This window comes from Scomber scombrus, chromosome 10, assembly GCF_963691925.1.
Source record: "Scomber scombrus chromosome 10, fScoSco1.1, whole genome shotgun sequence".
In the NCBI taxonomy this organism is placed as follows: domain Eukaryota; kingdom Metazoa; phylum Chordata; class Actinopteri; order Scombriformes; family Scombridae; genus Scomber; species Scomber scombrus.
Window position 1 is genome coordinate 18,443,521 of NC_084979.1, and position 27,502 is coordinate 18,471,022.

At 42.6% G+C, this 27,502-nt stretch overlaps 2 protein-coding genes across 3 annotated transcripts; both read left to right on the plus strand.

Annotated features, from left to right (window-relative positions):
- The first annotated feature begins 119 nt into the window (after nt 1-119).
- Nucleotides 120-16,066, plus strand: ncoa6 (nuclear receptor coactivator 6). Its single transcript, XM_062428001.1, has 17 exons — nt 120-220; nt 1,070-1,395; nt 2,348-2,503; nt 2,689-2,811; nt 3,131-3,253; nt 3,344-4,168; nt 4,323-4,454; nt 6,515-7,805; nt 7,927-8,045; nt 10,009-10,436; nt 10,524-10,760; nt 11,017-14,047; nt 14,513-14,569; nt 14,661-14,691; nt 15,158-15,199; nt 15,445-15,578; nt 15,691-16,066. The coding sequence occupies exons 2-17, from the start codon at nt 1,110-1,112 to the stop codon at nt 15,735-15,737; spliced, it is 7,062 nt and encodes a 2,353-aa protein (XP_062283985.1). The 5' UTR covers nt 120-220; nt 1,070-1,109; the 3' UTR covers nt 15,738-16,066.
- A 389-nt stretch (nt 16,067-16,455) lies between these two features.
- Nucleotides 16,456-27,234, plus strand: top1b (DNA topoisomerase Ib). Of its 2 annotated transcripts, none has more exons than XM_062428008.1 (21): nt 16,456-16,560; nt 16,875-16,899; nt 18,316-18,412; nt 19,098-19,218; nt 19,506-19,561; nt 19,673-19,774; nt 19,897-19,987; nt 20,088-20,173; nt 20,316-20,431; nt 20,529-20,650; nt 20,776-20,898; nt 20,984-21,171; nt 22,053-22,197; nt 22,313-22,456; nt 22,658-22,843; nt 23,465-23,533; nt 23,716-23,830; nt 24,600-24,727; nt 24,906-25,000; nt 25,140-25,289; nt 27,132-27,234. In XM_062428008.1, exons 1-21 carry the CDS (start codon nt 16,528-16,530, stop codon nt 27,232-27,234), a joined length of 2,295 nt encoding a protein of 764 aa, XP_062283992.1. In that variant the 5' UTR covers nt 16,456-16,527. The 2 variants fall into 2 exon arrangements, with proteins under 2 accessions (XP_062283992.1, XP_062283993.1); XM_062428009.1 differs by having other exon boundaries at nt 19,682-19,774; nt 20,097-20,173.
- The last annotated feature ends 268 nt before the right edge of the window (nt 27,235-27,502 follow it).

Below are 27,502 nucleotides of genomic sequence, written 5' to 3' on the forward strand. Positions count from 1 at the left end.
TTGTATTTGCATGGACATACGTGGTTTAAAGGGTGAAGTTGAACCAGGGTTTAAAAAAAAAAGAAGTATCAACCCTTTCCTCAATTAGGGCTTTATTTTGAAAAGCAGAACCGGATGTCAGTTAGCTTGACGCCGTTTCTGACTTGTGATTCATGTTTTGTTAGCTAATCTGGCTAGCAGATGTCGACTGGTTGAATTTATTTTCTAATGAATATATGTGGTAAGACCTTTACCCATTTCATGCGTATTATACTGTCGATGATATATAGTGTGTTCAAGCTAACAACTGTGAAAGCTAATACGTTTTATTCCTATGCAATTCATTTTGAATTACCTGCAGTGCTACCTAGCTAACTTAGCTAACGTTCGCTAATTGGAGCTTGCGGAGAAGCCAGCAGAATCCGCCTTGACATAGCTTTTATCCTGTTTCATAGCAGTGTCTACTGAAAACGCGTTAATTTGAGTTGTGAGTAATGTTCATGTCGACATACAAGTGCTCACAAATGACATGGGACACGGAATATTTGTGCTCTCTCTGCCGATCGCTTCACGTTAGCTTACGTTTGCGCTAAGGCCTGAGCTAAGTTACTGGTGGGCCGATCATGTTAACCAAGCTGCCCACTGTTTATGGTAGTGAATGTATCCAGTGTGTTTGATTTTAATGCAAATCACACAACAGTAAATAAGCTCCCGACCACCGGCAGTCCCTTTAGTAATTGTTTGACATGTCTGCTACTGTACGCGCTTCACCGCTGGTCATCGAGATGTCACTTGTGTTGTTAACGCTAGCTATCCGGCCATAACGTCATCTATTTACTGGATTTGAATAATGAGAGAAAGCAACTTATACTAGACGTTGTCTCATCTGAAGCTTGAATGGAACAACCTGTAACAGAAATGCTTTAGCTGTCTATGTATCCAGCGTACGAGCAACTACACAGGTTAATTTGCATTGCTGAAATCCTGCATGTATCTACTTTACTTTGACTTTTCTGTCGTTTTTTGACTGTGACAGTAGTGGTTTATGTGGATGGGTTGTGATCTGTGTCTTTCTTATGTTGAATTTCAGCATAAAACGGTAAAAACGCCACTCCTAGTAAGAGAGGAGGATGGCGCATCGACGCACCCCACCTCAGCTGTCCCAGAGGACGGAGTACCTGGAAGCTTATAACGACTCCGACCGGGACTCTGGTGTTGGCGATGATGCTGACAGTTGCCATGGAAGCCCATTAACAGAAGAGGAGAAAGTCAACGAGCAAGATGGCACAGAAGAAAACAGCAAGGGGGGAGAAGACTTTACAGTTTTTGTTGCATTTCAAGGGAATATGGAAGATGAGGACTTCACACAAAAGCTTGACACTGTCCTCAGTGGTATACCTAACATGCTTGATATGGGTTAGTTACATTTTGTTTAATTTTCTCATAATGTTGGAAAAAGTCAGTGTTTTGAGACACTTTGCATCTCTAAAGACAAACAAATAGGAACTGCCCAGTGCAGTTGTCTACCAATGAAGATTTTGCAGCTCTCACTTTCAGTCTTGGAGACTAAATTTGCTGTCTGCCGAGCTGAATACAATACTTGGACATTTTGACGTTTTATTGTTTACAGTAGATAAAACAATTTAGTTCTTTGACACTGGTTAATAAAATGTTACTTATATGTCAAAGTAAAGACAAACATCTTCAAATTGCTTCAAAGTACAAGTGAAGTAATAATTAACTGATGTCAGCCCCTTCAAGTCAATATTTGGTGCAGCCACCATTGCCACTCTTTATAAATAAGTGTGTTTCAGCTTTGTGCGTTGAGACATTCCAGCACTAGTTGTAAGCCCATTGTGTCTCCCTTTTCAGTTTCAGAGTTGCTGTAAACTTCTTGGTGGCCTTCTGCATCAGTTCCCTTTTCTTATGATTTACCTGACCGCACACAAAGAGATTTTCAGAACCTGAGAAACATTATTATTTCCTAGTGTTTCTTTTTTACTAAATTTGTCACAAATATATTTCTTAGTTACCTGGTCTTTACAATGTCGATTGACCAGGGAACTGATTAACATATGATTAATGTATGCATGTTGGGCTCTCCAGATACAGAAAAGTACCACTTTCTCAGTTATTTTGTGAAGATTTGTTTTCATTTTGACATTGATGAATCTTTTTGTCTTATATCCACTGTGATTCAGTATTGTTAAACATTTGCAAGAGGGTGCATGAGTTTTACAGAAACTCGAAATGTACATTTAAAACCCATTTCCATTGTATATTCCAGTCTTTTATTTCTAACAATTTCTAATTAATAATGTCTTGGATTTTTCTTTTTTACACTTTTATTCCAACAACAATCTTTTAGGCTCAGAGAGGCTGCAGCCACAGCATGTAGAGCCATGGAACAGTGTGCGGGTTACCTTCAACATTCCTCGGGATGCTGCGGAGCGACTCAGACTGTTGGCCCAAAACAACCAGCAGCAGCTTCGAGAACTGGGGATTCTCTCTGTGCAGATAGAAGGTAACAGCACAGCCTTCATAATGGGATGCAAGAGACAATCGGCCATATGCAAGAATGTTTTTGTATATTTATCATTAAACTGTCTTACTTTTTCTGAGAGGCTTGCTTGTATGTGTGTTTCAAGTCCGTTTCACCAAACTCTTTATTGTTAAAAGCTAAGCTAATATTCCCTTGTTGATGTTCAGGGGAAGGGGCCATCAATGTGGCTGTGGGACCAAATAGAGGACAAGAAGTCAGAGTGAATGGACCAATTGGAGCACCTGGCCAAATGAGAATGGATGTTGGTTTTCCAGGTCAGCCTGGTCCAGGTACTAGTTTACTGAATTGATTACACATGTTCACTACATACCAACAAGACTGAAACTGTGCTTTGATTTTGGTTAGTTGTTCCTTTATTAGTAGTTGTAGTAATTATAGATTGTTTTGTTTGTACAGTAGTAAATATGCAAACATTCAGTTTGTTCTACAACGAACATGGAAGCACACAAACATGAAATTAAAATCTTTAAAGGTTGATAGTTCTTATCCAGTCTTGTGCCGCTTTATCACCTGACAATAATCACTCACTTGGTACATATTAGTTTTTGTTTACACATAATGATTGAATATGCACATATTTCCATAAAGGAGGCGTGAGGATGGTTAATCCATCGATGGTTCCCCCTGGGCCTGGCATGGCAGGTCAGGCTATGGTGCCAGGCAGCAGTGGACAGATGCATCCTCGCGTTCCAAGACCATCTTCACAGACAGGTTCAGGTCTTAATTTCTTGTAGGATAAATGTTGTAATTTTGAATATGTTAATGCTTGGACAGTGCAGTAATGGAAAAACTGTCTCACAGATGTGATGGATCCAATGATGCCAGGTATGTCAGTTCAGCAGCAACAGCAGCTTCAGCACCAACAGACAGGTCCCCATGGCCCAGGGCCCATGCCTCCTCAGGCTGCCCATCACATGCAGACTCTGCAGACTGGAAGACCACTCAACCCTGCTGCACTGCAGCAGCTACAACAGCATCACCAACAGCAACAAGCTCAGCAGCAAGCACAGCTCTCACAGCTTGGACCTAGACCTCCGTTTAACCCATCAGGTCAGATGGCTGTGCCTCCTGGCTGGAACCAGTTGCCTTCTGGAGTCCTCCAGACTCCAGCCGCCCAAGGAGGCCCTGCCTGGAGGAAGCCCCCACCCCAAGCCCAGATGGTTCAGCGCCCTCCTTCCCTTGCTACAGTTCAGACTCCCAGCCACCCTCCACCTCCATACCCATTTGGCAGCCAGCAGGCAGGGCAGGTATTCAATGCCATGGGACAGGGTCAGTTACAGCAGCAACAGCAGCAAGGAATGGGGCAGTTTGCTGCTCCCCAGCCTAAAGGCCCACAGGCTGGCCCTGGAGGTGTTGCAGGACCACCTAGACCCCCTCCACCCCTTCCACCCACTACTGGACCACAGGGCAACCTCACTGCCAAGTCTCCGGGTTCCTCCTCATCTCCTTTTCAGCAGGGTTCACCTGGGACTCCACCCATGATGGCTCAGAGGCCTACAACTCCACAGGGTTTTCCTCAGGGTGTTGGTTCTCCAGGAAGAGCAGCCCTCGGCCAACAGGGTAACATGCAACAAGGATTCATGGGAATGCCCCAGCATGGACAGCCTGGGGCCCAAGTTCATCCAGGTCGGTAACTGTTGGTAACAGTTTCTTGTTAGACTGATTGCACACACAAGAAAAGTACGTTTGTTTTGCTAATATGAGTATTTTATCTAAAAGTAATTCATAAATTGAGTGCTCTGAAGTCTGAGTTAACAAACTCAATGAATAATAATTGCAGGCATACCCAAGCGTCCCATGGCCTTTCCGAATCCAAACTTTGTCCAAGGTCAGGTGAGTGCCAGCACTCCAGGAACCCCTGGTGGAGGACCCAGTCAGCAGCTCCAGAGCAGCCAAGCAATGACTCACACAGGTAAAATGTCCTCAGCACAGAAGTGATGGAGGGGTACATCTGAGGGGAGACAAACATTTTGGCTGAGTCATGGAAATGTAAATGGAGTGAAATGAGAAGAGGCCAGTGCCTGAATCAATATTAACATTTTAACAGATTTGCTCTTTACACAAATGCAAACATCAATCAAAGATTCATTAAATTAGGTCATTGCCTGTTTGTGTCAGTCATACTTATGGATGAAAGATATTAGGGGTGGAATGGTACACAAAATCCACGGTTCGGTTCATATCACGGTTTTGGGGTCACAGTTTTCGGTTCAGTTCGGTTTATGTTCTTTCCTGGGGGGTTTTTTACACTTAATTTCTCATATTTTTAGACTGGATGACACCATCAAGGCAAGAGCGCAATGCAGATTAATTTTAAAAATCCTTAGTAGTTTAACACTAACCAACAGTCATGTATCAAGGAGACTTTTAAATTAACACCTCAGAAGAATTAACATTATTTTACACACACTGACAGTGTGAACACAGGCGGGGGTCTGGGATTCCCCCCGGAGAAACATGTCATCAGGAGGGATTCCCACCTGACCGGCTCTAACTGACGAAGGAGAAGATCATAACAATATAAAGAGCTGTCACATGAAGACCATCGTGCATGCATGCTCCATAATACATTCATTAGTTTGATGAAGTTAATAGAAATGTCCCGTGCTACTCTTTTTCTGCGTCAGTTATTTTTTTATATGCGCATTGATTTATTTACAGCTGCTGCATGTCTCCTGTTCAAACGGACCGATTTGCCTCACAATGCTAAAATACAACAAGCCAACTCTAAAATAAAACGTTAAACTTATCCCAGGCTACATTATATAGCCTATTTCAATAAGCATATTGCAGGATAAAAGAGAAAAACACAGAGGGAAACTGTTTTATTGATGCTGCTCAAACCCGCCTGTGGCACGTGGAAGAACAATAATAATAATAATAATAATACACGCGTCACACGTCAACATAAAATGGGATCATTCATTCGTAACCGATCAACCGCCGTGCTAATAATAAAAGGCTATAGATATTTACTTTGTAGAGATGTTTTGGGTCTACACATGTTTGTGTATCCTACCATTTGTGTTATTGTGTAGTTTGGCTGCTTTGCTATAATCAACTTGCATTAGCTGCCAGTGTTCATACTGTTGGAAAGCTTGACAGGGAGCAAAAGCCTCCATCCTCCAATATTTGTCATACGTTGTCAGGTCTGTGGGATTTATGTTAATGTAATATACACAAATTGCTGATGATATTTGTTACCAATTTATTGGTCCTGCTCTTGAAATGAGCATGATAAATGCTGACAGTAATAACTACATGACTACTAATGCATCTACTGTAAAATGTGACACATATATATATAAAATGTATACAAATTAAAGTTCTCATAGAACACAGTCATTACAGAACTATGCTTAGAATTGTCACTTTTATCATGATATAGTAATTACAAAATAAATAATTTTAGGCCTGAAATTATAGCTCAGTAATTGTAATCAGCGGTGATTTGTCTGTAACCTGGCATTACATGCTAGTGACATCATGAATCCTAATCACAGCATTATCTAATGTGTGTTTTTTTTATATATTATTTTTGCTTTCAGTACATCATAGACTTGTTGAGAGTGAATTGCTTAACACAAAAAAACTTAACAGTGATCTTGTCGTATTTCAAATCATTTAATCTTAATTTAAAATGTAACTAATATTTTAAAACAGGAATTGAACTGAAGAAATCGTGCTAATGAGACATTTTGTTGCTGTAAGAAAAACTTCTGGCCATCTAGTGAGCCACCATATTGCTTTAAAACTAAAGGCCCTAATATTTTCACACCCAACTCATCAAGTCCCAGTTACATAGACTTGGTTGTTCATGTTTGGACTAACTGTGTATATTAATATTTGACAGCCACATTTGACCACCTGTGACTTAACATTTAGTTAGCAGAAGGTAAAGCAGCTTATTACCTGTTGTGATCCCCCCTATAAGTAAATTCCATTTTTTTCCCCCTGTCCATTTTACATCAGGAGCTCAGCCATCAGTTTCCACGCCAAACTCAATGCAGGGCCCACTCCATGCCCAACCCAATGCTATGGGTGTACAAAGTAGCATGGCAGGTCTGCCCCCTGGTACAACTGCTGGGCCTAGTATGGGCCAGCAACAGCCTGGCCTCCAGACCCAAATGATGGGCCTCCAGCATCAGGCCCAACCCGTGTCCTCCTCCCCCAGCCAGATGGTTCAAGGCCAGGGTGGAGGTCAAACTGTCCTCTCAAGGCCCCTCAATCAAGGGCAGAGAGGAGGGATGACCCCACCCAAGCAGATGATGCCTCAGCAAGGCCAGGGGGTGATGCATGGGCAGGGTCAGATGGTTGGAGGCCAAGGTCACCAGGCCATGCTCCTACAGCAGCAACAGCAACAAAACTCCATGATGGAACAAATGGTTGCCAACCAGATGCAAGGCAACAAGCAGGCATTTGGAGGGAAGATTCCAGCTGGGGTCATGCCAGGCCAGATGATGCGTGGCCCTTCACCAAATGTTCCAGGTAACATGGCTCAGTTCCAGGGCCAGGTTGGCTCACAGCAGATGACTCCACAACAGCAGCAGCAAATGGCTCAACTCCAACAACAGCAGTTACAACAACAGCAACAGCACCAGTTACAACAGCAACAGCTACAGCAGCAACAACAGCACCAGCAGATGAGCCAGCAACAGCCCCAACAGGTTCCCATTGCTGGAAATCCTAATCAAGTGATGGGCATGCACGGGCAACAGATGAGGCTACCTGCTGGTCATCCTCTTATCCAACAACAGTTGCAACAGCAGCAGCAGCAGTTACAGCAACAGCAGAAACAACAGCAACAGGCCATGTTACAACAGCAGCAACAACAGGCAGCTCAACAGCACCAACATCCTTTGGGGGATCCTAACAGTGGCACTGGGGACTTGGGGGTCCAACAGATGGTTCCTGATATGCAGGCACAGCAGCAGCAAGGCATGATGACTGGGCCTCAGCACATGCAGATGGGAAATGGCCACTTTCCAGGTCATGGCATGAACTTCAACTCACAATTCCCAGGTCAGATGCCAATGGGGGGACCTTGTGGACAGGCAGGTGGTTTTCCTGTCAGCAAGGATGTAACACTGACAAGCCCACTGCTGGTCAATCTGCTACAAAGTGATATCTCAGCCAGCCAGTTTGGGCCAGGAGGAAAACAGGGAGCAGGTGGGGGCAATCAGGCCAAACCCAAAAAGAAGAAACCAGCTCGCAAGAAGAAGCCCAAAGATGGAGAGGGACAACAGCAAGTAGAAGGACTTGGGTAACAATTTGTATTTATTAGTTTTGTTTTTTCCATTTCGGCAGCAACAGTTGAAAGGACTTGTATCACTGTTACGTTCATATTTTGATTGAAGTTTATCTATTTATTCTCTCTTTCTTAGTGGTCTTGATGTGGCTGGTGGCATGGAAGATTCCGAACTGCCAAATCTCAGTGGTGAACAGAGTTTGGGCCTAGACAACTCAGGGCCAAAACTCCCTGATTTTCCCAACCGGCCTGCAGGTAAATATCATTGAAATAATCAGTTTTGGGTGGGTGCTAGTGAGCAGGCAATGGAGTAGGCTGTTTTTCACAAGCTTTGCTGAAATTCTGTCTAAAACTTCTGTTTAGGTGCTCTGCACCCACAAAAGGCTACAAAATACTGCTCTAAGTTTGTTGTTCTCACTTTTCAATAGTTAATTTATGGTATTGCTGCGCAAATAGCCAACAATTTTCAAAAGTATAAAGTCACTGGCAGAGCCTCCACTTCTGGGTCTCAAGCTGCAAGCTCATCTATTGTGTGGAGCAGTAAGTCAACTCAACCAGATAGCCAAATAAAGGATCTGAAAGTTGAAATCATGCTGCCTTGAAAAAGATATCGCTATACTGCTTAGGTCAGAGCTAAAGACTGTGTTGGCTTAGGAATTCGAGGCTGTCAACTATGAACTACATGCAGTAAAAACAAAAGTGGCAAATAATACTGTAAAAATTTGCTGTGATGTGGAGACTGATGAAAACAGGAATATCGGAAATGGAGCATGGGTTAGCATCATGCTCAGATGACATGACTTCACTGCAAACCAAGATAGGCAAGAGCTTTTAGTCAATGATGGACACTCTGACCCCGGGTCTAGACAGAAACTGTACTGTTAGCAGCACATTTAACTGATCAACAGTGAGTGAATACACAAGAGCCGATCAGGTACATGGTTGAGCATAGGTCAGCCACGTTCTGGAAGTGCTCATAACCCAATACACAATGACTTAAGTTACGCATAAAACAAAGGAAATACTTCCACAGACAGTTCAAAATCAGTTTGTCTCATATGCTCTGAGGTGATGGCACTTGTTAAGTGCCGCTACAGACAAAGCACAAATCTTTGGCACATACATAGCGTGAGCTGCACATTTAGCAATCAGCAGCAGCAACTGAACCATTGTGTCAACACAGGAGGTGTTCATGTACATGGTTGAGCATAAGTCACTTGCATTGTTAAAGTGGTCAGTACCCAATACAAAAGTCTTTGGAGCACAGAAAATACAAATGATGTAACAGCCCCGTTTATTTTAGAATGCCCATTAATTAATTTTTAAATGTAGCCCTTATTTTAATTGAAATGACAAAAGAACATGTATTTAATATTAGAGTACTTGCATTGAAGTAGTGGCTAGAGGCCAAACAATCAACCCATTACAAAAAGGCCCATTTGGAACGTGCACTGCACTAGTAGTAATGTGGCTTCCCTGGAGCAGAAACATGGGCAGTTATATTGTGTTTATCCAACTCTATTAGCGCTTTTCCACTATACAGTTCTAGCACTACTCGGCTCGACTCGACTCGGTTTGGTACCAGGAACGACCTTTTCCATTACAATAGTACTTACTCAACATGGGCGGGGTCGTCATAGCACTGCTGCGCGAAACTGCCGTGACTTCGTTTTATACGCAACACAAACACATAAACAATGGAGGACATGGAGGCGATGGTGTACTTGCTGCTCGGCCTGTGTCTTTTGTCACACACAAAGCAAGAGAAAAGAGCTGAATCGCTTCAACGCTGTTGCCGGTATTTAAAAATGCCGGGTTTGCTTCTTGTGTCGGACGGCTTCCAGTGACTCTCTGACCAATCAGTGGCCGGCAGTCTGTTGACGTCACATTTAGTATCGGCTCTGCTTGCTCGTAACCTCACCCGAGCAGGTACACAAAGTACCAGGTACCAGGTTATATCCCTAATGGAAACGCAAAAAAAACGAGTTGGGTCGAGCTGAGTAGTGCTAGAACTGTATAGTGGAAAAGTGCATTTTATTGCATTTTTATTACTTTAAATTCCAATAAAAAGACATGAGCAAAAAGAAATGAAAGAAACTTTTGGGCAATTATTTTGTACCTGTATGGTACAAGTTGAGTTGCTGATTCTTTAGCTGAATAAACTTTAGAGTATTCTTTATTTTATCTTGTATCTTTTGTGACCCTGCACTATCCTTAGGCTTTCCTGGCCAACCTGGAGACCAGAGAGTATTGCAGCAGGTACCCATGCAGTTTATGCAGCAGCAGCAGCAACAACAGCAGCAACAGCAGCAACAACAACAACAGCAGCAACAACAACAACAAATTCAGCACATGCAACAGCAACAAATACAGCAACAACAAATTCAACAACAACAAATGCAACAACAAATGCAACAGCAACAAATACAACAGCAGCAGCAGCAACAATTGCAACAACAGCAGCAGATGCAGCAACAACAGCAGATGCAACAGCTGCAGATGCAACAGCAAGGTCTCCAGAATGTTCAAGGGCAGCAGGGAATGACGGGGCCACAGAGTTCAGGTCAAGGCCAGCCACAGATGCACCCTCATCAGTTGCAACAACAACAACAGCAGCAAGCTCAACAGCCACACCTGCAGCAACAGGTATCATTGATTAATAGCAATATTTGAAATCAACAAACTGATTTTTCATTTATCTGTGCATACATTGATCCCCATTTTATATTTTAGCAACAGCAGCAAATGATGATGATGCTGAAGATGCAGAATGAGCAGGCTAAGAATCGCATGTCCATCCCTCCAGGAGGGCAACTCCCTCCTCGGGGAATGGGCAATCCACCTGAGGTTCAGAGGCTTCCTGTCTCACAGCAAGGCAACATGCCTGTAATGATCAACCTTCAAGGGCATGGAGGAGTACCGCCATCACCTGACAAAACCAGAGGGATGCCCCTGATGGTGAACCCTCAGGTGAGGTCGAAATACTAAGGCAAAAACATATTCCATTATGGAGGAACAGGAGCCCCCTCGCTATGATGACCAATGTTAAAGGAAAATAGCCATGCACATAATTGTAAGAAGAATAGAAAACATAACTTGTATTAGTTAAATTAATTAATGTGATGACATATAATGTATAACACCATATTTACATTCACATCATGATTTGAACTGTGTAGAGTTTATTTTATTTTAACTAAAATGTTGTGTTTGTCCTCCTTTCTAGCTTGCAGGCGCAGCACGAAGAATGTCACTTCCTGAAGTAGGGCAGGGTCCCCAAGGCACTGGATCTGAAGAGGCTCCTGCAGGGGCCCACCCAAAGCAGGACAGACCTGGTGGTCCAGAAATGGGGGTACAGGCTGGAAATGGGACCCAACAGATGATAGCCAACCAGGGCTCCAACACTCACTTAATGAAGCAAGGCCCTGGTCCATCACCAGTGCCCCAGCACACTGGAGCCAGTCCCCAGCAACAGTTACCCACTCAGCCTCAACAAGCAGGCCCCGTGCCTGGCCTTCATTTCCCCAATGTCCCCACAACCTCACAGAGTTCCAGGCCCAAAACCCCTAACAGAGCCAGCCCCAGACCGTACCACCATCCCCTCACCCCAACTAATCGTCCACCCAGTACTGAGCCCTCCGAAATCAACCTTTCACCTGAAAGGTTAAATGCCTCTATTGCAGGGCTGTTTCCTCCCAAAATTAACATTCCTCTGCCTCCCAGGCAGCCTAACCTAAACAGGGGATTTGACCAGCAGGGTCTCAACCCAACAACTCTGAAAGCCATTGGGCAGGCCCCTCCTAGCTTATCTCTACCAAGCAACAACAATGGCAGTGTGGGTGGAAATAACACTAACAGTCAACAACCTTTTTCCACTGGTACCGGAGCAGGAGGTGCAGGTGCTAAACAGGACAAGCAGTCTGGAGGGCAGGGTAAGAGGGCAAGTCCTAGCAATAGTCGGAGGTCAAGTCCAGCCTCTAGTCGCAAGTCAGCCACTCCAAGTCCAGGAAGACAAAAGGGGACAAAGATGGCCATCACCTGCCCTCCCCATCAGCAGCAGATGGTCAACCCTCAGGGGCTAACCATGATGCTGAGCCCTACCTCAGTACCCCCAAGTCCAATATCTATGCCCTCACAGATGAGTATGAGTGGCATGGAGGCACAACAGACCCAGAGTCCCTTCCATGGGATGCAAGGTAATCCTGCTGAGGGAGTAAGTCAGGGATTGATGACAGCAGAGCAGCGACAGATGCCTCAGCCTCAACCCCAGCTGCAGCCTCTGAGGGAATTATCAGCCCCTAGAATGGCAAGTCCTCGTTTCTCTACGCCTCAGCAGCCTAAACCTGACTTGGAACTGCAGGCAGGGACAGTTGATAGGCAGCCAACACACACAGCACCTTTGCAGGACTCTGAGGTCTCACCTGCTCTCAGGGCAGCTCCAACATCCCTCAACCAGTTACTGGATAACACGGGTATCCCAAACATGCCTCTTCGGCCTGTACAGAGTAATACTGTTGGGGATTTTATGGGAAAGGACAGCCCAAAGTCTGCTTTGGATCCAGAGAGACCTCCCCATAGTAATTCCCAGGGCACAGACACATCAGTTCCTGTTGCTACTACTGCCACTATAAATGAATCAGAAGCTAAACCCAAACCTGCTGTCCCAGTCTCTAGCAGCAGTCCTAACTTGCAGCCTGCTGTGATTCCCAGCTTGCATCCTAGCACTAACGTTAGCTCCAATACTACCCCCAGCCTTAACCAAACCCCCATCTCGAGTCTTGGTGTCAGTCCCAGTTTGAATGTAAACACAACTTCATCCCTTTGCCCCACTCTTAGTACTAACACTAATGCTGCCCCGAGTGTAACTCCCAACCCTGTCTCTTCCAGTCAGAGCACTACTACCCCAGCTGTTAGTACCAGTTCTAAATCCAGCTCTGCTCTAAACCCAGCTAGTTCGGCTCTAAAACCAAGCCCTAATCCTAAACCTGTGACAAGTGTTCACTCAGTCATACAGCTCCCAGCCTCTTCCGCCACCATTTCCCCGAACCAGATCACTGTGTTTGTGACTTCTAACACCAGAACCTCTGCCCCAACTCCTCAAGTACCTACTTCCATGGTCTCCACCATGGTGGCTGTCCCTAACAAGAACATTCGACCTCAGGATATCCGACAGCAGAATCCTGTCCCCCGACCACAGTTCATCACCACCACCCCTGTATTTTTCCAGGTCCCGAGTTCATCTGTGGCTCCCAATAACACAGTGGTATCACAGTCAGTCACTATGATGGGGCCTATCCAAGTTTCCACTACAAACATCCAGCTTTCTGCTGTACCAAGTTCCACCCAATCAACAGGGGTTACCATGGCCAGCACTCAGCTTTCCAGAAGTGCTGTTGGACAGGTTCAGACTGCTACTAGTGTGTCCTCATCATCCCCAGTTGGTACTGTTGCAGCTCCTCAGCAAATTAACCCTGGGGCTCTCAAAACAGAAAATCTGGGTGAGACAGGTTTTGCTCAGAAATCTAGTCCCTCAGTCCAACAGCCATCTCCCCATCCAAGCCCTTCAGCATCATCTCCTTTTCAGCCACCACTGTCTTCTCCTCCTCCGTGCTCTAGTCTTGGAGCTGTTAACACACTCCGAAAGGGCCCCATGTCTCCATCTTCCACTGCCCAGGTGAAAAGTAAGCCTGCACAGGCTGCTGCACCTGTTTCGGGTACAGCTGAATGCCAGCAGAGTCCTGTAGAAAGGCCTGCACAGGGGCCCACTGGGGCTGTTCCACCCCAGGTCTTTCATCCTCCTGCTAGTCCTGCCATTCAGAATGAAGCACTAGCACCCCATACTACTGCTGCTGCCTCAAACATTATTACTTCGCCAACAGTCTCCTCTCCTGTCCCAGTTCCTAGCCAAGGTGCTGTTCATACACAGATTGTTGCCCAGGCTCCATTGCCTGCACCAGCTCCAGTCTCAAGCCCAGTCCAGGCTGTAACTTCTCAAATTCCTACTGTCACTGTAGTTGGTGCTACCACTGTTGTCTCCTCTGCTACCGTCCTCTCTACGGTCACTCCTGCACAAAGTCCAGTACCGTCCATTGTTCCCATTGTTACTGTACCTGGACCTGTTCAGGAGGTTCCTCCCACCATATCCCCCCCAGTTGTTAACCCCAGCGGAGTTCCACAAGCTCAGTCTGATGCCCCAGCTGTGGAGCCTCCCATACCACCAGCTGCAGGACCTGCTGAAACAACTCAGACCACCCCAGGTAAACACACAACTGAGAGCTAAAGAATCATTGGGGATATATACAATAAAAACACAATAATGGCCATATTACAGCCATGATCCTTGGTCAGGTCACACTGATCACTTTTAGTACCTTTTTAATTACCTTGTGTCACTGTTGAAGTAAGGGTTTGTTATTACATACCATAGTAACATTAAAAATGGGTAATGCAACCTCAAATGTCATGAATCTTTAAGTATAAAGCATTTCTGGGTTTGAACATTTCCAAAGAATGTTTAGTAATCCGTTTTTTTCTTGTTTAAAGAGGACAACAGTTGATATGTGCAAAGCCAATGGTGATTGGTGGCAATTGGGAAGGAGACACAATCATTCAAGCCTTCTGCTCAACATACTGAATACAATGACATAGCCATTCTGCTCATTCAGTAATTTGTTTAACGTAGTCAAATGTGCCAGTTGACCTATTTCATCCTTTCTCCCTAGCACCTGTTCAACAAGAAGTTCCACAGTCACAGGAGCCTGTTGCTAGTGAGAAGACGGGTAAGTGGTCTTCCAAAGCTTATCTTTAAAAGAGAAAAGAAACTATTCCATAATTATCTCATAAGTAATCCCTTTTTTTTGTCCTGTTTAGGTGAAGAGGTATCGACAGGTCCTGAGCAGGGGTAAGATTCCCCATAACATTTGTATTCTTTTATTTGCTATATTGTTAATTGACTACATATTACTTCATGTGCTGGGGTTTATTAAGGTGTCCCTTACTACTGATCTCTGAAAAGTTGGCCTAGTCTTAAGACTCATGCTCACGAAGGAGAAATGCTTAGACATTTCTAACTCTACTGAAACTCAGGGAGGTCATGTGGTTGGCCAGGGGGGTACATGGTGAAATCAATGAGCCACGTGGCCTCAGCACTTGGTATGTATGATTAGCATGCAAAAATATAAATATACCATTGCATGACTGAAGTTTAATCAATCAATATAGCCTATCACAAAGCAGATTGTACCACTCCACTGACCTTTATGGCTATATCTCTTTTCCTGGGGATTGTCTTAATATCATGGGGAAGTGAAGCCATGTTTGTTCAGCACAGTTTATAGTTTACCGCTGTTTTTCCACTTCTATCACAGATGGGCAAAGAAAAGAAAGACGCCCATCAACTTAGTCCCAAGGTATGTATTTTAACATGTTTGCGCTGCAAAGACACAAGCAGTGATCATGTCGACGTAGTGGATGCTGTCGGGATGAAGACGAACAGTATCTGTGGTAGACGAGGAAAAACAGCAGAGTCCTGAGTGGTATTATATCTTTCTCTGAGTAGAGCAGAGTTAACTCGCGCCTTTGCATCTTTAGTAACACATCACTGTGTTATCTTCCTTTCCTTGTCGTCTGTTGTTTTTCTATCTGGTCCTCCCAGGGCTGCTGTGGAGAAGCCCAAGGGACCGAGCAGACGCAGTTCCCGAGCAGAGAAGGAGGTGGAGGAGGAGCCAGTAGCAGACAGTGGCATTAGGAAGAGATCAGCAAGGCCTGGAACCAGTGCTGCTGTAAAAGGTAAAAAAAAAAAAACACACAAGCAACTTTAACATAAACTTCATACAGAATGTCTACCACTACACCCAAGCTGTATACAGGGCATTGCTGACTTGTATTATCTTTTCAACAGAAACTGGAGCGAGCCCCACCCAGGCCAAACGAAGGAAGTCTAAATAGGTGCAACTGCAGTTGTGGCAACCTGTGAACTGTACTGTAAATGTTTTTGTTACCCGCTGTGAATCAGTTGATGTCGGTTTCTCTGTCCCAGATTATGAATTTTCATCGGCAAAAGAAACCGTGTACAGATTGTTTTAAAAAAGAATTACGGTATTGTTTTGTCCATGCTTTTTTTGTGAGATTGTAGTTAGAATGTGTGCATACAGTATGTGTTTGTGTGAATGTGCTTTTTATATTAAATGCTGGATTAATCATGTGAAGACTGATAATGAAGCTTGTCATGATTGTATAATTATGTTGTAAAACTGAATTAAATTTTCTACTGCTTTTGTTCTGTGGAACTGTGCAATATGATTCATCCATTTTTATTTTTTTTCAAAGGCTGTTAATCATTTTTGTACATATCGGTCTCAGTTGAATAATTTGCCAGAGCTGCATTAATTAAACTCCCTAGATTATTGATAAATACTAAGCAGAATATGATGTAAACAGTCAAGGGCTCCATTTAGGTGAAACAGCGAAAACGCTACCACATCTGGAACAGAAACATGAACCCTCTATGAATAGGCTTAAATACTAATTAGTGTAGTTTGAACAGATAAGGACGTATCAGATGATATTTTAATGTTCGCTCAGGCAGTGTTAGTCCATCAGCGGTCTATTCGGTGCGAGCATGCGCAGTCAGTCCACATTGGGACTCCATTCCGGTGAAGGCTCCCGGAGCCTCGCATCCTGAACAGCTGTCTCCTCTGCCAACTTCACCTGCTACACTAACAAAAACAACTTCAACATGAGCGGGGATCATGGGCACGGAGACTCTCAGGTACATTTTGATCAAATATTTTTTTTCTTCTTTTTTTTCTTTTTGTGTTTTTTCTATCAATCTGGCAATAGCTGACTAGTATTTATTGTCATGATATGAATGAACTGTTAAGAAACGTTAAGTTAGTTGTGACGTTTTTTTTGTTTTGTTATTTCAGTGAAAACTTTTTAATATTCTGCATTATTTGAATGTTATTCTATATGTTGATTTATTTGAGGGGTTCATTTTTGTATGCCAATTGAAACTTGAATAACGCAAGCTACCGGCATTTCCAAAATAGAAATATTAAAACTATCTTTTTTCATAATTTTCAGGTCAATTGTGGCTCTAAAGGAAGCGGTAGGTCCTCTGATGAGGCGTTTTATTCATAATGACTTTGGTTTCCAGTCGGAATCGTGACCTGTCTACTGTTAGTTTTTAAAGGACAGAAATGGCGTCCCAGAGACTAAGTCCCTTCTCCTCCACTCTGTTGCGGCTATTGTTCAAAAAGAGGGTCTGAATTGTGCATTTGCGCCCCTCATATTTTTAATCTGGCGGGGGTTTCCGAAAGCCCCTGGCGTCGTGTTTATTATGCATGTGTTAGTTTCATAATATGTGCGTGCAATTACAACGAATTTTGGAGCCGAAAGTGGCAGAATTGGGGCTGAGGACTTAGTCTCTGCGCCATTTTCTTTTTCTGTATGAAGCAGCCAGGGCGCCGATCAGTGAGCCAACTGTCGGCCGTGATATGGAGGAGGGAGCTGGGAGCTTATCGCCTCTCCCTGCCCGTATCTCTCCACCAGCCACACTCTGCCTGCCTGCTGCTGCATCTCTGTGCTGGAGACTTTTATCTGCACTGCCAACAGGGAATCCTCACTCATGAATTTAGAAACTTTAAGTCACAGAAAAGAAAGTTGCGCTACATTATTTTAAAAAAGGCAAATGCCTTGAGGAATATCTTTTTGCTAAATGTATTGTCTCTACACAAGAGTATCCATCAACCTTGCAAAGTTCAGAGCACTTTTCTTCTTGGAGGCTTAATTTGCTGCCTGGTGTGTTTGGAAATAAACCCAGTGTGTGGGTATAGTTTTGGTTTAAATATAACTGGGATGTGTCTTACTGTTTCTTATGACAATAGCATGGTAATAGCTGATATTAAACTGATGTAACAGCTGGGCAGGAAGCAAAGATCAGGTCTGCATCCATTGGTCTACCTCAGGAAGGGTAACTCAGCTGGAAACCTTTTTAATATGAAGACATATGCATATCCTAATCATTTGAGAGTATGAAAATGACTTTCCCATTAAGAAAATTAAAAAAAAACAGGCCACCCCATCAAAAGTTGAATCATAACCTGCCGCAAAAAAGCTATTTCTTATGTTAAATATTGGAGACAATACACACATATTGTAGGAAACAACATGAATATTGCATTGTAATTCTGGCAATGTATGACAAGGTCACTATCAAGTCTGCATGAATATATTTGTTTTTTTATTATTCTTTTGTGTAATGTCATCTCCAACAACACTGTATGCTATATTTGTGTCAGGGGGATTGTGACATGTAACTGATGATACTGGATAATATAGACCTGATTAAGCCTAAATCCACTGCCTGCCCTTTTGGTCTCATTTAAATATACACATTTAAATATACACAAGTAGACACCTACATGGGAAAGATTGATCTCAGATTACACATTGGGCTATGGTGTTTTTTTGTTGTTATTTGTAAAATGCTGTCAATCAAGTTGATCTCTCCGTTGTATCGTAGACACTCACAAACATAAGGACAAGCACAAGGACAAAGAACACAGACACAAAGACCACAAGAAAGACAAGGAGCGAGAGAAATTCAAACACAGCAACAGGTAGGACACCATGTCTACACCGTCCTTTTTTGATGAAGACGGTACTTGACTTAAGCCTTTTGCATATGAACTGACCCGTACAGGTTTGTTAGCCCTACACTAATATTTACAATATCAAAGTTGCCTCACAACACATACTTATCCTCACAATACTTTGTTTTACCAGTATGAAGTCTTATGTATATGTTATAAATGAATCATTAATGAGGAGGATATTTGGTGAAATCAGTTAATTTGCATACAGATTGTGCCACTATGAGCATAAACAAAGAACAAGCTTTTCAGTAAAAACAAGAAAGAATCACGCAGAGTGCTGCTGATTTAAATGAAACTAATAAAGCACCCTGCCGTGTTGTTTCAGTAAATATACATCACAAAGACTCCCTGAAATCAACTTCTATAAATGGCATCTGCAATGTATTTATAATTTGAACCATTGTGGAACATTTGTTATATTTTCTTTTTGTCCGGTTGAAATACTTGTGGGCTACAGTGTGGTAGTAGGGTCACAACCATGGCCATTCTTATCAGTCATCCAAAGCACTTTCAACATTTGCTAAAAATGGTAAAGTTTATATTACTGGTGGTTGGTGCTCTGTTGATGAGATTTTTTTGTATCTGTGCATCTGGACCACATCCGACCTCTTGCACTTGATCTCTGACCTCTGTGGCTTCTGTGTCCCAGCGAACATAAGGAGCACTCTGAGAAGAAACACAGAGACAAAGACAAAGAGAAGCTGAAGCACAGTGACGGCAGCTCAGACAAGCACAGGGAAAAACATAAAGAGAAGAGGAGAGAAGAAAAGGTTTGTTCATAGATTGATAAAGAGCCAGGCCACCTTTTAATGAATAGCTATACAGATCGTTGGTGTAAATAGTGTGTTACGTTTTCTCATAATTCAGTGTTCTCATCATTATTGTGTAGTCTTAACTTTGGTTTTGCCATGATCACCAAATCATTATATTGTGGTTTTGAATTCACACAAACTGTCCTCTCATGACTATTAATGTCTACCAATGTCAATGTTTAAAGGTGTGAAAGAGCTTGAAATACATTTGAATTATCTGCTGATATATTCCCTGTTTCTCACAGATCAAATCATCCCACATAGACAGGCCTAAAAAGGAGAAAGAAAATGGATATGTGAGGTAAACAGCATCGCTTTTTGTGTTTACTGTGAGCTTAGTCATTTCTTGGTTATGATTAATGGGACGTTGCATTACTAATATGCAGTTCAATGCTTTCAATGTGTGAATTAGAGACATCAGCCCTGCTGCTATTAAGAGTGAGCCCGAAGAAGGCAATGGCTTCTACCCTTCTCCACAATACAACAAGACCAAACAAGAATATGATGATGAAGAGTGAGTATCATACAAATTCATCTTTAAGCTTCACTTGTCACTGTAGTTACATTTAAGATTTGGTTGTTTACATTTCTGTATTCTGAGATAAAGGCTGATTGTCAATGGGTTTTTTTTCCTAGATTCGAATACAAGCCCAAAAAAGTTAAGACAGAACATGACAAAAAGGCCAAGAAGAGGAAACATGAGTACGAAGAAGATGATGAGGATGAGGTTCAATACGTTTTTAACATTATTTTGATGAATATATTCTCCAGGCTGGAGTTGCAACTCTTTGTTTTCTCCTAATTTATTCAATTCGCTCTTGTTTTAGGACATAAAGCCCAAAAAGAAAACAAAAGACAAAAAGACAACAGAGGGAAAGAAAGCCAAAAAAGAAGAAGAGGAGAAATGGAAATGGTAAGATAACTTTGTGGACAAATACCGGTAGATCTCTTCCTCAGGAAGTTACACACCAAGGACCGTTAGCTTCTGAGAAGCAGATACCATGTTTTTTCTTTTCTCTCATGGGTTGTACTTTGTTGTTGTTTGTGGTAATTAGGTGGGAGGAGGAAAGATCTACTGATGGCTCCAAATGGCGTTTCCTTGAACATAAGGGTCCAGTGTTTGCACCTCCATATGAACCCTTGCCTGATAAAGTCAAATTTTACTATGACGGTAAGTTTGTGTGTGTAAAAATGAACTTGTCACATATTTGTGTTGGATTTTGGCAAAGTACATAGTATAGAGTAGTGTAGTTTTTCTGCGTTTGTAGGTAAACCAATGAAACTTAATGCCCCTGCTGAGGAAGTAGCCACATTCTTTGCCAAGATGTTGGATCATGAGTACACCACTAAGGACATATTCAGGAAGAACTTCTTTAAGGACTGGAGGAAGGTGAGGATATGAAAACTTGTGTGCCAAGTTAAACACACAAGTTAGAGTCTACAGAGGGTATATTAAATTTCAAGTTCAGGTGTTTTATGTTGGGCATGCTTCAGATGTCATTTCTTTTATTTTAGGAAATGACTTCAGAGGAGAAGTCAAAGATCAGCGACCTGAACAAATGCAATTTCAGTGAAATGAGTGAGTACTTCAAGGCCCAATCAGAAGCTAGGAAACAGATGTCAAAGCAGGAGAAACAGGTATGCCTGCATTCACGCAGACTCTCACACTGAAAACATCATGGAATCTCTCATTGTATTTCTCATCCTTTAATACTCTTTGTAGAAAATTAAAGAGGAGAATGAGAGGATCCTCCAGGAGTATGGCTTCTGCATCATGGACAACCACAAGGAAAGGATTGGAAACTTCCGCATCGAACCACCAGGCCTCTTTCGAGGACGAGGCGACCATCCGAAGATGGGCATGTTGAAACGCCGCATCAGACCTGAAGACATCATTATTAACTGCAGCAAGTGGGTAATCTCACCAACAGCAGCATCAGCACCCTTACTGCCTCACCTTTTCTATTTAAGTTTAATTTGTGGAAGCATAACAAAAACAAAAAAAACTATGAAAAAGTTGATATTAATATAATGTCTACTTCTTGGGTCTTGAATTTTTATGTATGAACACATGTGCCTGTGGAAGCTGTTATTGCCAAAAGGTCAAATAAAGGCATAAACTGTAGGTCGACTCCATTCGCCAACTCGATTTTTCTTCTTTTTCACTTGATCTTCTGCCATTGCTAGATTTATGTAAAGGCAGTTGGAATCATTTTCTCGTTATCGCTGTTATTCCATGCCTCAGGGGCAACGAGTGTGTGTGACAGAGTTTATGGGAAGGCTAATTTGTAGCATTCTGTTGCCATCAAAGAGACGCCGGCGACAGAATGTACGTGCTGCATGGGGAATGTACAGTATGTCAGATTTACTGTTGCACATATGCCGGCACTGTGTCAAAGGTAGACTTCCTGTCAGAATACGCTGTGTGCTCCAACAATAACATGACCCCAGGAGGACATGTTGACCTCTGCATACTGGTCATCAAGGGGGTTTGTTTTTCAATGACATTTCTCTATACACTATTGTCTTATAGTAGTGTTTACCATATAAAGTTTGCTTTGCTCCATTTAGTAAAAAAAGACCCAATTAATGCTTTGTTGTAGATTGATTTCAGGTTTGTGATGGATTCAGTTGGTATTTAAACAGTATGAATGCACCTTAATCAACACATTGGTAGAAACACCTCTGTGGAATTAGAGAGACACTATGCTCAGGGAGACACTCCAACCTGTTGGAAATGCCATATCAAAAGTTGTCGTCCTTCCCATTTATTCCCATCTCTTCTTCTTTAGGGACTCCAAGCACCCTAAACCTCCTCCGGGGACAAAGTGGAAGGAAGTTCGCCATGACAACAAGGTGACCTGGCTGGTGTCTTGGACAGAGAACATCCAGAGCTCCATTAAGTACATCATGCTGAACCCTAGCTCCAGGATCAAGGTGCTCTCATAATTTTACCCTCCAACCACACTGTCAATCATGCCTTAACCCTGAACCATATCGGAGTTTCAATATTTCACCAGTAAATAAGTTGTATGTGTTTATGTGTCTGTAGGGGGAGAAGGACTGGCAGAAATATGAAACTGCCCGACGGTTGAAGAAGTGCGTGGATCGCCTCCGTAGCCAGTATAGAGATGACTGGAAGTCAAAAGAGATGAGGATCAGGCAGAGAGCTGTGGCACTTTATTTCATTGATAAGGTGAGGAGGAATACAGAAAAATTACACTTAATTTTTAGTACAGATTAACTTTGATCCTTTCTGTGAACCACAAGGTCACCTTTCATCCCACTTGTAGAATTACTGGTATAGATAAATCAAATTTAGAGAATAAATCCTTAGCAAATGTCACACTGCCAGGTTTTCAGTGACGAAAACAATGTGTTGTGTTTCTCCCCGTAGCTTGCACTGAGGGCAGGTAACGAAAAGGAGGAGGGTGAGACCGCAGACACAGTCGGCTGCTGTTCACTGCGGGTGGAGCACATCAAACTGTACCCCAAGATGGACGACCAGGAGTACGTGGTGGAGTTTGACTTCTTGGGAAAGGACTCCATCCGCTACTACAACAAGATCCCTGTGGAGAAGAGGGTAAGAAAGGGAAGGGCCAGAGAGGAGGGGAACATATGACCTCAGTGAGAGTAGATGGTGAAATTAAAGACAGTGGCAAACACATTGAGGCACGGAACTGTGATATCTGGTTTAATGAGGGCAGCTTTGTTGGTACATCTGACAGATATGTGAATTTAGTGTAAACAAGATAAGAAGTTGCTATGCTGAGAAGGAAGTTTGCACAGACAGGTGATCAGGCACTAAAAGCTTTCCGTCAGCTCTGCCTCAGAGGGTGGTCTGTTTCCTGCTATTACCGGAGTGAACTCACACTCATAACAGACAAAAACATATACACAGACATGAACATGCTAGACATGTTCAGCTTTCCTCCACAAATTCTTAAACAAGTCTGGGCTCCATCTTTTCAGCTACACTCCCTCCCTGCATCCCCAATTACACATCGAAGCACATACAAATAACACACTAGGCTGAAATAAACCAGCTGTACTTGTCATCATGAACAGAAGCAAGATGACGCCCCCATCTGGGAGAAATGTGATGGTGCATTCATGAAAATTTACACTGTCACTCTGTAGTGAAGTGTTAAAATGTAAGTGATTTCATGCTAAATTAACGGAATCTTTGCTGATTTCTTCTCAGGTATTTAAAAACCTGCAGTTGTTCCTGGAGAACAAGCAGCCTGAAGACGACCTATTTGACAGACTGAACGTAAGAAAACACACACATGAATATTTGCATTTGTAGCTTTTTTGTTTTAAAATGAAGAAAAACAGGATGCTGTTAATCTAATTGAAACACTTTGTATCACTCGTTTCACATGCTCTGCCCTTCTGTGTCCTCTTTCCCTCCTCCTCTCTGCCTCGATCTCTCTTTCTGTCTGTCTCCTGCAGACTTCTATTCTCAACAAGCATTTACAGGAGCTGATGGACGGCCTGACAGCCAAGGTCTTCCGTACCTACAACGCCTCAATCACCCTTCAACAGCAGCTCAAGGAACTTACCAGCCGTGAGTGAGCGCAGCTTCAGCCAGTCACACACACCTCACTTAAACTGAACACAGAAAAAACTCATAATTACTCTACCCAGTGTTTGACAATCTTCCTGCAGCTGTACAATTCAACCAGTGTTACCTTAACAATAAAGCAGAGCTTCCTTGATAATAAAACTGCACGTTCAGCTCCTCTTCGGGCCTTGTAATAAAATATTCAACATGGAACATGAAAAAAACATACCTGGCAGGGGAAAATAAAGTAGAATATCCATATAAATAAAACGTCCTGTTCCAGTTCCTACAAAAAATGTATTTTAAAAAGAGTTAGTTTACCGTAAGTTTAAATGAGCAGTGTTGAGCTGTTGAAATAACTTGGTAACAGCCAGTACACCGAAATATATCTACAGACAGACTTTGTGATACTGAGGTGACAACAATAAAGGGGAGAGGTGAAATGAATTTACAGTGGGGATTGTAGAAGAAGAGATGGAGCTTTGAGGTTGAAACTTACAGATACACAAGGTACACACTTACACTAACTTTGGAGGCCTTCCAAGTCAGGTATTGTCTATATTTTCACAGATTTTGTGTAATTATATTAACAATGGGTTACTATATAGATGGCTTGGTTGCCAGTGTGATTTAATATATCTGACTAATACTTACTGTGCCTTTAAATGCACAAACACTGCAAAATGTGTTGAATTTCAATTAAATTAAATTAAATCAATTTCAATCATTTTTAAACTTCTCGTTTATCACTGTGTTGTATTTGGGTATCCAGCTGATGACAACGTCCTAGCTAAGATTCTGTCCTACAATCGTGCCAACCGGGCAGTGGCCATCCTCTGTAACCACCAGAGAGCTCCACCCAAAACATTTGAGAAGTCCATGCAAACCCTTCAGACTAAGGTAAACCCCCATGCTCTTTAAAAAAAATGTTTTGCTCTGCCATTATCAAATGTTATGTTGTACCACCATGTCTTGTTTGTCCTGAAGAATATTTGGAATTTATGTTATAGTTGTGAATGGTAAAGTTATTCCCTCTTAATGTGATGTAGATAGTGCACTCAGGTTGTTGTGATTGCAGATCGACGAGAAACAGAATCAACTGTCTGCAGCCAGGAAGCAGCTGAAGGCTGCCAAGAGTGATCACAAGGCTTCCCACGATGACAAGAGCAAAAAGTAAGGAGGCTTATAAGAAGTTGCTGTTGATCTGTGCAAGAGATTCTCACAGTTTAGTCACCATATATTTTGTATGTGTCTCTTTCTGTACGTATCTATATTCCTCCCCCTGTCTGTCTGTGTCTCCCTTCTCTGTCAGGGCTGTGGAGGTGAAACGTAAAGCTGTACAGAGGATAGAGGAGCAGCTGATGAAGCTCCAGGTCCAGGCCACAGACAGAGAGGAGAACAAGCAGATCGCTCTGGGCACATCCAAGCTCAACTACCTGGACCCACGCATCTCTGTTGCATGGTATTTATGTGACACAGCAGTAGTTGTTTATCTCTGTTTATTAATTATATAACATGAGCACAGGTGTTAACACAATATAAAAAAATAGTAAACCACCTACTGTTTAATATGCCGGCTTTCTCTGGTTGGGCACGCGGGGTGCATAATATCTACTTCAGTGACAAAAAGGCAGGAAATTCTCTTGCATTGTAGGAAAAGGAGCAGCACAGGCAAAAAAGCTAACGGCTGCAGAAGGAAAATAAGAGGAAGAAAAAAGTGTGAGCGCGAGGAACAATGGGGTTTGTTTCTGAAAGCCAGGGAGCGTCCCCAAACAGCACTCCTTCCTCCATGTGGGAAGTCAATGAGGAGCTGTCTGTAGCTGAATGGAGAGCCATGCCACAGAGAAAGGGAACAGTGGGCCGCCCTCCCTAACCCATGCCCCACAGCTATTTATGGAGAGCCTCCTCCTCAAGTACAATGGATACAGGAATGCTCCGTGTTTTGCCTGGTTGTAAGGCGTAAGGGATGGGGGTCCCCCCTTTCAGGGTGGTGCATGGGAACCTGTTGTACAAAATAGTTGTGCTGTGTGTGTGTGTGTGTGTGTGTGTGTGCGTGTGTGCGTGTGCGTGTGTGTGTATACGTGTATACGTGTAACAGAGATGAAGACATATTGGCTTGACTGCTAGCCGGGTTGGCATGTTATTTTGTGATACAATAGTAGTGGGTTCAAACCGTACAGAGGTTCGCTGAAACAATTTGTTATCCTTTCCAGCACAGTTAACACATCGAAGTAAGCAGCCTTTTCAATTTAGTTTGAAAAAATCTACCACCTTTGCCTGAATTTAGTTGGGAGGATATCTGGTGTGCTACTAGCTAGCTACTTGGATTTGATTCATATAGGCCAAATATGTTTTAGTATTTTTAAAGTTGCATCACCTCTTTTCAGTAGCTGCTCATTGCTATACAGTATGTTGTGGAGCGGTACTCGCTGCTTAGCACTGCACTCAACAGTGAAGTGATTACGGCTAGCCTGCTTGTTAGCATTTTTATGTATTTTTCTTTCTAGTGTGACCTTTAGAGTATGGTTCTGCTCGAGGTTTCTTCCCGTTTCCTTGCCGCTGTCACCAAGTGCTCTCATGGGGGAATGTTGGGTCTCTGTAAAATAACTTCAGTTGTGATTTGTCACTATATAAATAAAATCGAATTGAATTTAATCGGAAATCATTAGGTAATCAAAACACAGTTAATATTTGTGTTCGAAATTAGATCAGACATGCCTTAAAATTAATGTGATCCCTTGGTTTCGAATGTGTTTCTTAAACTTAAAATGTCTTAAATTGAAGTTTATGTTTGATGTGTATAACACAGTATTATACAGAGGCTATGATGTACTTTTACTTGTACTTTTCCCCCTAGAATGGGTTTATCTGCAGGACAATGCAGAGAGAATTACTAATGGTTAGGTTTCTGGTCTGTCCAGTTAGACTGTGTGTGGTTGATGGTGGTCATGCAAACTGATACATGCCAAGGCGAAGGGCTTCCCATTCAAAGTGTGACACAAGCTCAAAATGCCCACCTTTGGCTTGACTGAACCTAAGATCTCCAAAAGACTGCAGACACTTTGACTTGTCATAGTGGACAGTTTTTTCCAAGTTCAGCCTAAAAAGTAGTAAAAAAAAAAAAAGAAGATTGTAATTAATAAAGTCCCAACCACATTAATGCAATGCACATGAGCCAAATAGTTTTAGATTTTACTAGACTCCATATTTTCTATCTAGTGAATAGTGAGCAGTAATGCAGTCAGTGAATAGTTGAATGTTGCTGTTTTTCGCCCTAAAATAATCTATCTTCTCTCCTCTCCAGGTGCAAGAAATGGAGCATTCCCATTGAGAAGATCTACAACAAAACCCAGAGAGAGAAGTTCGCCTGGGCAATTGACATGGCCGAAAAGGACTATGAGTTTTAAACACAATCAGTGTTTTTACCTTTTCTACCCATGCCTTTGATAATACAGATGGTTTGTAGCTGATGTCAAACGATTCCACTGTGTGGTTACTGCAGGTCTGTGAGGGAGGAAGCAAATACTTTGTTTGAGCCATGATCCAGTTTAATAATTGTGCTGTATATAAAGATTGGTTGTGAATATGGAAAAATAACCATTTGACCAAGCCGTCAAAGGGCATCTCTCTTTTAAAACATTACAGTGTCATGTGCCCATGATCAAACACCTATGA